General features: G+C 64.8%; 1 protein-coding gene across 1 annotated transcript in view; it reads left to right on the top strand.

Annotated features, from left to right (window-relative positions):
• Positions 1 to 8809: 8809 nt before the first annotated feature.
• LOC121275138 (lysophospholipid acyltransferase 5-like) overlaps positions 8810 to 10557 on the top strand; it is a gene marked incomplete at both ends in the record, with an annotated part of 18579 nt that continues 16831 nt past the window's right edge. The window contains 2 exons of the mRNA XM_041182554.1: positions 8810 to 8988; positions 10165 to 10273. Of these exons, the coding sequence (XP_041038488.1) occupies positions 8810 to 8988; positions 10165 to 10273 (288 nt within the window). The remainder of the gene's footprint in view (positions 8989 to 10164; positions 10274 to 10557) is intronic.

Here is a 10557-nt window from a genome sequence, read left to right as displayed (position 1 = left end):
AGGAGCCGCAGCAGAGGGAGCAGGAGCAGCAGAGGGAGCAGGAGCAGCAGAGGGAGCAGGAGCAGCAGCAGCAGGAGCAGCAGCAGAGGGAGCAGGAGCAGCAGCAGAGGGAGCAGGAGCAGCAGAGGGAGCAGGAGCAGCAGAGGGAGCAGGAGCAGCAGCAGAGGGAGCAGGAGCAGCAGAGGGAGCAGGAGCAGCAGCAGCAGAGGGAGCAGGAGCAGCAGCAGCAGAGGGAGCAGGAGCAGCAGCAGCAGAGGGAGCAGGAGCAGCAGCAGCAGAGGGAGCAGGAGCAGCAGCAGCAGAGGGAGCAGGAGCAGCAGCAGCAGAGGGAGCAGGAGGAGCAGGAGCAGCAGCAGAGGGAGCAGGAGCAGCAGCAGAGGGAGCAGGAGCAGGAGCAGCAGAGGGAGCAGGGCAGCAGCAGAGGAGCGGGAGGAGCAGCAGAGGGAGCAGGAGCAGCAGCAGAGGAGCAGGAGCAGCAGCAGAGGGAGCAGGTGCAGCAGCAGAGGGAGCAGCAGCAGCAGCAGAGGGAGCAGGAGCAGGAGCAGCAGAGGGAGCAGGAGCAGCAGCAGAGGGAGCAGGAGCAGCAGCAGCAGGAGCAGCAGCAGAGGGAGCAGGAGCAGCAGCAGCAGAGGGAGCAGGAGCAGCAGCAGCAGAGGGAGCAGGGTGCAGCAGCAGAGGGAGCAGTGCGCAGCAGAGGGAGCAGGAGCAGCAGCAGAGGGAGCAGGAGCAGCAGCAGCAGGAGCAGCAGCAGAGGGAGCAGGAGCAGCAGCAGCAGAGGGAGCAGGAGCAGCAGCAGCAGAGGGAGCAGGTGCAGCAGCAGAGGGAGCAGGTGCAGCAGCAGAGGGAGCAGGAGCAGCAGCAGAGGGAGCAGGAGCAGCAGCAGAGGGAGCAGGAGCCGCAGCAGAGGGAGCAGGAGCCGCAGCAGAGGGAGCGGGAGGAGCAGCAGAGGGAGCAGGAGCAGCAGAGGGAGCAGGAGCAGCAGCAGAGGGAGCAGGAGCAGCAGCAGAGGGAGCAGGAGCAGCAGCAGAGGGAGCGGGAGGAGCAGCAGAGGGAGCAGGAGCAGCAGCAGAGGGAGCAGGAGCCGCAGCAGAGGGAGCAGGAGCAGCAGAGGGAGCAGGAGCAGCAGCAGCAGGAGCAGCAGCAGAGGGAGCAGGAGCAGCAGCAGAGGGAGCAGGAGCAGCAGCAGCAGGAGCAGCAGCAGCAGAGGGAGCAGGAGCAGCAGAGGGAGCAGGAGCAGCAGCAGAGGGAGCAGGAGCAGCAGCAGAGGGAGCAGGAGCAGCAGCAGCAGAGGGAGCAGGAGCGCAGCAGCAGAGGGAGCAGGCAGCAGGAGCAGCAGCGAGGGAGCGGGAGGAGCCAGCAGAGGGAGCAGGAGGCAGCAGCAGAGGGAGCAGAGCAGCAGCAGAGGGAGCAGAGCAGAGAGCAGGAGCAGCAGCAGAGGGAGCAGGAGCAGCAGCAGAGGGAGCAGGGAGCAGCAGCAGAGGGAGCAGGAGAGCAGCAGCAGAGGGAGGAGCAGGAGCAGCAGAGGGAGCAGGAGGAGCAGCAGAGGGAGCAGGAGCAGCAGCAGAGGGAGCAGGAGGAGCAGCAGAGGGCAGCAGGGAGCAGCAGAGGGAGCAGGAGCAGCAGAGGGAGAGAGCAGCAGAGGGAGCAGGAGCAGCAGCAGAGGGAGCAGGAGCAGCAGAGGGAGCAGGAGCAGCAGCAGAGGGAGCAGGAGCAGCAGAGGGAGCAGGAGCAGCAGAGGGAGCAGGAGCAGCAGAGGGAGCAGGAGCAGCAGAGGGAGCAGGAGGCAGCGAGCAGAGGGAGCGGGAGGAGCAGCACGGGAGCAGGGAGCAGCAGCAGAGGGAGCAGGAGCAGCAGAGGGTGGGGGGAGCGTGAGGGAGCAGCAGCCAGCAGAGGGAGCAGGAGCAGCAGCAGCAGAGGGAGCAGGAGGGAGCACAGGAGCAGCAGCAGAGGGAGCAGGAGCAGCCGCAGAGGGAGCAGGGAGCAAGCACGCAGAGGGAGCAGGAGCAGCAGCCCAGCAGAGAGCCAGAGCAGCCAGAGACAGACAGCAGCAGAGGGAGCAGGAGCAGCAGCCAGAGGGAGCGAGGAGCAGCAGCAGCAGCAGAGGAGCAGGGAGCAGCAGCAGAGGGAGCGGGGAGGAGCAGCAGAGGGAGCAGGAGCAGCAGCAGAGGAGCAGGAGCAGGCAGCAGATGGGAGGCAGGAGCAGCAGCAGAGGGAGCGGGAGGAGCAGCAGAGGGAGCAGGAGCAGCAGCAGCAGAGGGAGCAGGAGCAGCAGCAGGAGCAGCAGCAGAGGGAGCAGGAGCAGCAGCAGCAGGAGCAGCAGCAGCAGAGGGAGCAGGAGCAGCAGCAGCAGAGGGAGCAGGAGCAGCAGCAGAGGGAGCAGGAGCCGCAGCAGAGGGAGCAGGAGCAGGAGCAGCAGCAGAGGGAGCAGGAGCAGGAGCCGCAGCAGAGGGAGCAGGAGCAGGAGCCGCAGCAGAGGGAGCAGGAGCAGCAGAGGGAGCAGGAGCAGCAGCAGAGGGAGCAGGAGCAGCAGCAGAGGGAGCAGGAGCAGCAGAGGGAGCAGGAGCCGCAGCAGAGGGAGCAGGAGCAGCAGCAGAGGGAGCAGGAGCAGGAGCAGCAGAGGGAGCAGGAGCAGCAGCAGCAGGAGCAGCAGCAGAGGGAGCAGGAGCAGCAGCAGAGGGAGCAGGAGCAGCAGAGGGAGCAGGAGCAGCAGAGGGAGCAGGAGCAGCAGCAGAGGGAGCAGGAGCAGCAGCAGAGGGAGCAGGAGCAGCAGAGGGAGCAGGAGCAGCAGCAGCAGAGGGAGCAGGAGCAGCAGCAGCAGAGGGAGCAGGAGCAGCAGCAGCAGAGGGAGCAGGAGCAGCAGCAGCAGAGGGAGCAGGAGCAGCAGCAGCAGAGGGAGCAGGAGCAGCAGCAGCAGAGGGAGCAGGAGGAGCAGGAGCAGCAGCAGAGGGAGCAGGAGCAGCAGCAGAGGGAGCAGGAGCAGGAGCAGCAGAGGGAGCAGGAGCAGCAGCAGAGGGAGCGGGAGGAGCAGCAGAGGGAGCAGGAGCAGCAGCAGAGGGAGCAGGAGCAGCAGCAGAGGGAGCAGGTGCAGCAGCAGAGGGAGCAGCAGCAGCAGCAGAGGGAGCAGGAGCAGGAGCAGCAGAGGGAGCAGGAGCAGCAGCAGAGGGAGCAGGAGCAGCAGCAGCAGGAGCAGCAGCAGAGGGAGCAGGAGCAGCAGCAGAGGGAGCAGGTGCAGCAGCAGAGGGAGCAGGAGCAGCAGCAGAGGGAGCAGGAGCAGCAGCAGCAGGAGCAGCAGCAGAGGGAGCAGGAGCAGCAGCAGCAGAGGGAGCAGGAGCAGCAGCAGCAGAGGGAGCAGGTGCAGCAGCAGAGGGAGCAGGTGCAGCAGCAGAGGGAGCAGGAGCAGCAGCAGAGGGAGCAGGAGCAGCAGCAGAGGGAGCGGGAGGAGCAGCAGAGGGAGCAGGAGCAGGAGCAGCAGCAGAGGGAGCAGGAGCAGCAGCAGAGGGAGCAGGAGCAGCAGAGGGAGCAGGAGCAGCAGCAGAGGGAGCAGGAGCAGCAGAGGGAGCAGGAGCAGCAGAGGGAGCAGGAGCAGCAGAGGGAGCAGGAGCAGCAGCAGAGGGAGCAGGAGCAGCAGAGGTAGCAGGAGCAGCAGAGGGAGCAGGAGCAGCAGCAGCAGAGGGAGCAGGAGCAGCAGCAGCAGAGGGAGCAGGAGCAGCAGCAGCAGAGGGAGCAGGAGCAGCAGCAGCAGAGGGAGCAGGAGCAGCAGAGGGAGCAGGAGCAGCAGAGGGAGCAGGAGCAGCAGCAGCAGCAGAGGGAGCAGGAGCAGCAGTGGGAGCAGGAGCAGCAGCAGCAGAGGGAGCAGGAGCAGCAGCAGCAGAGGGAGCAGGAGCAGCAGCAGCAGTGGGAGCAGGAGCAGCAGCAGAGGGAGCAGGAGCAGCAGCAGCAGAGGGAGCAGCAGCAGCAGAGGGAGCAGGAGCAGCAGTGGGAGCAGGAGCAGCAGCAGCAGAGGGAGCAGCAGCAGCAGCAGAGGGAGCAGCAGCAGCAGCAGTGGGAGCAGGAGCAGCAGTGGGAGCAGGAGCAGCAGTGGGAGCAGGAGCAGGAGCAGCAGTGGGAGCAGGAGCAGGAGCAGCAGTGGGAGCAGGAGCAGGAGCAGCAGTGGGAGCAGGAGCAGGAGCAGCAGTGGGAGCAGGAGCAGGAGCAGCAGAGGGAGCAGGAGCAGCAGAGGGAGCAGGAGCAGCAGCAGAGGGAGCAGGAGCAGCAGCAGGGGGAGCAGGAGCAGCAGCAGGGGGAGCAGGAGCAGCAGCAGGGGGAGCAGGAGCAGCAGAGGGAGCAGGTGCAGCAGCAGAGGGAGCAGGAGCCGCAGCAGAGGGAGCAGGAGCCGCAGCAGAGGGAGCAGGAGCCGCAGCAGAGGGAGCAGGAGCAGCAGCAGAGGGAGCAGGAGCAGCAGCAGAGGGAGCAGGAGCAGCAGCAGAGGGAGCAGGAGCAGCAGCAGAGGGAGCAGGAGCAGCAGCAGAGGGAGCAGGAGCAGCAGCAGAGGGAGCAGGAGCAGCAGCAGAGGGAGCAGGAGCAGCAGCAGAGGGAGCAGGAGCAGCAGCAGAGGGAGCAGGAGCAGAGGGAGAGGGAGCAGCAGCAGCGGCAGAGGGAGCAGGAGCAGCAGCAGAGGGAGCAGGAGCAGCAGCAGCAGAGGAAGCGCGAGCAGCAGGTGCAGGAGCAGCAGCAGAGGGAGCGGGAGCAGCAGAGGGAGCAGGAGCAGCAGCAGAGGGAGCAGGAGCAGGAGCAGCAGCAGAGGGAGCAGGAGCAGCAGCAGCAGCAGAGGGAGCAGGAGCAGGAGCAGCAGCAGAGGGAGCAGGAGCAGCAGCAGCAGCAGAGGGAGCAGGAGCAGCAGCAGCAGAGGGAGCAGGAGCAGGAGCAGAGGGAGCAGGAGCAGGAGCAGAGGGAGCAGGAGCAGGAGCAGAGGGAGCAGGAGCAGGAGCAGAGGGAGCAGGAGCAGGAGCAGAGGGAGCAGGAGCAGGAGCAGAGGGAGCAGGAGCAGGAGCAGAGGGAGCAGGAGCAGGAGCAGAGGGAGCAGGAGCAGGAGCAGAGGGAGCAGGAGCAGCAGCAGAGGGAGCAGGAGCAGCAGCAGAGGGAGCAGGAGCAGCAGCAGCAGCAGAGGGAGCAGAGGCAGCAGGAGCAGCAGCAGAGGCAGCAGGAGCAGCAGCAGAGGCAGCAGGAGCAGCAGCAGAGGCAGCAGGAGCAGCAGAGGGAGCAGGAGCAGCAGAGGGAGCAGGAGCAGCAGCAGGAGCAGCAGCAGAGGGAGCAGGAGCAGCAGCAGCAGAGGGAGCAGCAGAGGCAGCAGGAGCAGCAGCAGCAGAGGGAGCAGCAGAGGCAGCAGGAGCAGCAGCAGAGGGAGCAGGAGCAGGAGCAGCAGCAGAGGGAGCAGGAGCAGCAGCAGCAGCAGAGGGAGCAGGAGCAGCAGCAGCAGCAGAGGGAGCAGCAGCAGCAGCAGAGGGAGCAGCAGCAGCAGCAGAGGGAGCAGCAGCAGCAGCAGAGGGAGCAGGAGCAGCAGAGGGAGCAGGAGCAGCAGCAGCAGAGGGAGTACGAGTGGGAGCAGCAGCAGCAGAGGGAGCAGGAGCCGCAGCAGAGGGAGCAGGAGCCGCAGCAGAGGGAGCAGGAGCCGCAGCAGAGGGAGCAGGAGCCGCAGCAGAGGGAGCAGGAGCCGCAGCAGAGGGAGCAGGAGCCGCAGCAGAGGGAGCAGGAGCCGCAGCAGAGGGAGCAGGAGCCGCAGCAGCAGAGGGAGCAGGAGCAGGAGCAGCAGAGGGAGCAGGAGCAGGAGCAGCAGAGGGAGCAGGAGCAGGAGCAGCAGAGGGAGCAGGAGCAGGAGCAGCAGAGGGAGCAGGAGCAGGAGCAGCAGAGGGAGCAGGAGCAGGAGCAGCAGAGGGAGCAGGAGCAGCAGAGGGAGCAGGAGCCGCAGCAGAGGGAGCAGGAGCAGGAGCCGCAGCAGAGGGAGCAGGAGCAGGAGCCGCAGCAGTGGGAGCAGGAGCAGGAGCCGCAGCAGAGGGAGCAGGAGCAGGAGCCGCAGCAGAGGGAGCAGCAGCAGCAGCAGAGGGAGCAGGAGCAGCAGCAGCAGAGGGAGCAGGAGCAGCAGCAGCAGCAGAGGGAGCAGGAGCAGCAGCAGAGGGAGCAGGAGCCGCAGCAGAGGGAGCAGGAGCCGCAGCAGAGGGAGCAGGAGCAGCAGCAGAGGGAGCAGGAGCCGCAGCAGAGGGAGCAGGAGCCGCAGCAGAGGGAGCAGGAGCAGGAGCAGCAGAGGGAGCAGGAGCAGGAGCAGCAGAGGGAGCAGGAGCAGGAGCAGCAGCAGAGGGAGCAGGAGCAGCAGCAGAGGGAGCAGGAGCAGCAGCAGAGGGAGCAGGAGCAGGAGCAGCAGAGGGAGCAGGAGCAGGAGCAGGAGCAGCAGAGGGAGCAGGAGCAGGAGCAGCAGCAGAGGGAGCAGGAGCAGCAGCAGAGGGAGCAGGAGCAGGAGCAGCAGCAGAGGGAGCAGGAGCCGCAGCAGAGGGAGCAGGAGCAGCAGAGGGAGCAGGAGCAGCAGCAGAGGGAGCAGGAGCAGCAGAGGGAGCAGGAGCAGCAGCAGAGGGAGCAGGAGCAGCAGCAGAGGGAGCAGGAGCAGGAGTAGCAGAGGGAGCAGGAGCCGCAGCAGAGGGAGCAGGAGCAGGAGCAGCGGGAGTACGAGTGGGAGCAGCAGAGGCCGTGATCTCACTCAGTGGGGCAGCAGGCTCGAGGGGACCGAGTGGCCTACTCCTCCTGCTTCGTACGTTCGTATCCGGCCCAGACAGCCTGCTCCACCAAGCGAACCCGCTTGTGGTCGACCTCGGGATGGGACTTCACTCTTTCCCGCTCCCCATGTATCCCGCGAGATGCTGAATAGCCGCCTGTCCTGCAGCCTCAAATGTATTCGACGACGTTGTAGCGGGGGTTGGTGAAGTGCCTGAAACCCCCCGGTCCGAATCGATCGGCCCCCTTAACCCGAGACTGCCCCCCCCCCCCGCCCCCTCACGGCGCTGTTAGTGAGGGAGTTCCAGGATTTTGTCCCCGTGAGGTGTAGGTACACCCACGGCGCTGTTAGGGAGGGAGTTCCAGGATTTTGTCCCCGTGTGGTGTAGGTACACCCACGGCGCTGTTAGGTAGGGAGTTCCAGGATTTTGTCCCCGTGAGGTGTAGGTACACCCGCGGCGCTGTTAGGGAGGGAGTTCCAGGATTTTGTCCCCGTGTGGTGTAGGTACACCCACGGCGCTGTTAGGGAGGGAGTTCCAGGATTTTGTCCCCGTGTGGTGTAGGTACACCCACGGCGCTGTTAAGGAGGGAGTTCCAGGATTTTGTCCGTGTGGTGTAGGTACACCCACAGCGCTGTTAGGGAGGGAGTTCCAGGATTTTGTCCCCGTGTGGTGTAGGTACACCCACGGTGCTGTTAGGGAGGGAGTTCCAGGATTTTGTCCCCGTGTGGTGTAGGTACACCCACGGCGCTGTTAGGGAGGGAGTTCCAGGATTTGGTCCGTGTGGTGTAGGTACACCTACAGTGCTGTTAGGGAGAGAGTTCCAGGATTTTGTCCCGTGTGGTGTAGGTACACCTACAGTGCTGTTAGGGAGAGAGTTCCAGGATTTTGTCCCGTGTGGTGTAGGTACACCCAGGGCGCTGTTAGGGAGGGAGTTCCGGGATTTTGTCCATGTGGTGTAGGTACACCCACGGCACTGTTAGGGAGGGAGTTCCAGGATTTTGTCCGTGTGGTGTAGGTACACCCACGGCGCTGTTAGGGAGGGAGTTCCAGGATTTGGTCCGTGTGGTGTAGGTACACCCACGGCGCTGTTAGGGAGGGAGTTCCAGGATTTGGTCCGTGTGGTGTAGGTACAAGCACAGTGCAAGCGGGACCCTGAGGTCAGAGTTGGCGAGGGATGGTGTTTTTGAGGAACTGTGGACAGGGGGGGCGATGTCAAAGACGAGAGCTGATAGCGAATTCTCTCTCTCTGTCTGTCTCTCTGTCTGTCTCTCTGTCTGTCTCTCTGTCTGTCTCTCTGTCTGTCTCTCTGTCTGTCTCTCTGTCTGTCTCTCTGTCTGTCTCTCTCTGTCTCTCTCTCTGTCTCTCTCTCTCTGTCTCTCTCTCTGTCTCTCTCTCTGTCTCTCTCTCTGTCTGTCTCTCTGTCTGTCTCTCTCTCTCTGTCTCTCTCTCTCTGTCTCTCTCTCTGTCTCTCTCTCTGTCTCTCTCTCTGTCTCTCTCTCTGTCTCTCTCTGTCTCTCTCTGTCTCTCTCTGTCTCCCTCTGTCTCCCTCTGTCTCTCTTCCTGTCTCTCTTCCCGCCTCTCTCTCTCTCTCTTCCCGTCTCTCTCTCTCTCTCTTCCCGTCTCTCTCTTCCCGTCTCTCTCTGTCTGTCTCTCTGTCTGTCTCTCTGTCTGTCTCTCTGTCTGTCTCTCTGTCTGTCTCTCTGTCTGTCTCTCTGTCTGTCTCTCTGTCTGTCTCTCTGTCTGTCTCTCTGTCTCTCTCTGTCTCTCTCTGTCTCTCTCTGTCTCTCTCTGTCTCTCTCTGTCTCTCTCTGTCTCTCTCTGTCTCTCTTCCTGTCTCTCTTCCTGTCTCTCTCTCTCTTCCTCTCTGTCTCTCTCTCTCTTCCCGTCTCTGTCTGTCTCTCTGTCTGTCTCTCTGTCTCTGTCTCTCTGTCTCTGTCTCTCTGTCTCTGTCTCTCTGTCTCTGTCTCTCTGTCTCTGTCTCTGTCTCTCTCTCTCTGTCTCTCTCTCTCTGTCTCTCTCTCTCTGTCTCTGTCTCTCTGTCTCTGTCTCTCCTCTCGATCCCCACGCAGGGCCAGCTCAACAAGGAGCAGGAGCAGCACAGGCTGACCAGCCGGCTGACCCTGGCCGAGGTGACCGGCTTCGCCTACTTCTACGGTGCCTTCCTGGTGGGCCCGCAGTTTGCCATGAGCAGCTACCTGCAGATGGCGACGGGTCAGCGGACTGACCAGCCCGGGCATCCGCCCAACAGGTGAGCGAGAGACTGGCGAGTGGGGGGAGGGGGGGACTCGGGGGCCGGCGGCACGTAGCGGCCTTTGTAACCACCACCCACCCACCCCTCACACGCTGAGTCATCCTCCCTCTGCGAGGGCACCAACAGTCGAATAGCCACCCGGATGTGCAGCGCTGCAGCAGGTTTGGCGACGGTGGTGGGGGGGGGGGGGTTGGGATTCAAAGCAAAGGGACGCAAGAGCTCACCTCGTGCCCCCCGCCTTACCACACCACCCCCTCTGCAGCCGTGAGCCTCCAGTTGGCGATGCCCCCGGCAGTTCAACAGCAGTGCGGCCCCCACCCCCCCCCCCTCTCCTCCTGCATTTCCCCTCCCCCTCCCCACACCGCCCCCAAGCCGGGGTGGAGTCAATAATTCCCACCCCGCGCTTCATGCTGATGCCGATTTTTTTTTTTCAGCGATGCCCCCTGTAGTTCAACAGCGGCGCGGGCCCCCCCCCCCCACCCCCCCACCCCAAATTCCTGCATCTCCCCCGCCCCCTCCCAAGCCGGGGTGGAGTCAATAATTCCCACCCCGCGCTACGTGTTGATGCTGATTTTTTTTTGAGCGATGCCTCCTGTAGTTCAACAGCGGCGCGCCCCCCCCCCCCCCCCCAGGCGGGGTTGAGTCAATAATTCCCACCCCGCGCCTCGTGCTGATGTCGATTTTTTTGAGCGATGCTCCCTGTAGTTCAACAGCAGCACGGCCCACCCCCACTCCCCCCCCCCCCCAACACTTCCTGCATCTCCCCACCCAACGCCCCCACCCCCACCCCCAAGCCGGGATGGAGTCCACAACTCCCAGCCCGCGTGACCTGCTGATGCCGAGGTTGGGGGAGTGGGGGGGGGAGGGGGGGTTGGTGGTCTGGGGACACCCGCGATGCCCCACGTGGTCGACCAGTCCGCTCCTGCCCCAGGGGCCAAAGAAAGCTGGGAGGGAGATGCAGGGTGGTTTCGGGGTGGGGGGGTGGGTGGAGGGTGCAGAAGCCCAAAGGATTTAACTTCCGACTTTCTCCCCCCCACCCCCTCCCCTCCCCTCCCCCCGACCCACTCACCCCGCGGACCCCACCCCCCCCCTCCAATTCCAGCCCCCTCGTCCTGTGATTCGCCGTGAAGCTGGGATCGGTTTTGACTTCTCGTGGTCTTGCCCCCCCCGCAGCGTCCTCCCGGCCTTAAAGCGACTCTCGCTGGGAATGTTCTACCTGATGATCCACATGCTCGCCAGTTCTTACTTCCCCGACGAATATTTCCTCACCACTGAGTTTGCGGTGAGTCACCAGCAGCGGGGCGAAGCCCACCACGGCCTACCAGCTCGGTCAGCGTAGCGCAGGCTCCCATGGCGCGGCGCTCCCTCGGCGATTACCCTCCGACGGCGAGGCGCTCCCTCGGCGCTGACCCTCCGACAGTGCGAGCGCTCCCTCGGTGCTGACCCTCCGACAGTGCGGGCGCACCCTCAGCACTGACCCTCCGACAGTGCGGCTCTCCCTCAGCACTGACCCTCCGACAGTGCCGGGATCCCTCAGCACTGCCCCTCCAACAGTGCGGCGCTCCC

Source organism: Carcharodon carcharias, unplaced genomic scaffold (genome assembly GCF_017639515.1).
Source record: "Carcharodon carcharias isolate sCarCar2 unplaced genomic scaffold, sCarCar2.pri scaffold_1064_ctg1, whole genome shotgun sequence".
Taxonomy (NCBI): Eukaryota; Metazoa; Chordata; class Chondrichthyes; order Lamniformes; family Lamnidae; genus Carcharodon; species Carcharodon carcharias.
The sequence above is the reverse complement of the archived record's forward strand: the minus strand, read 5'-3'. Positions and strand labels throughout refer to the sequence as shown.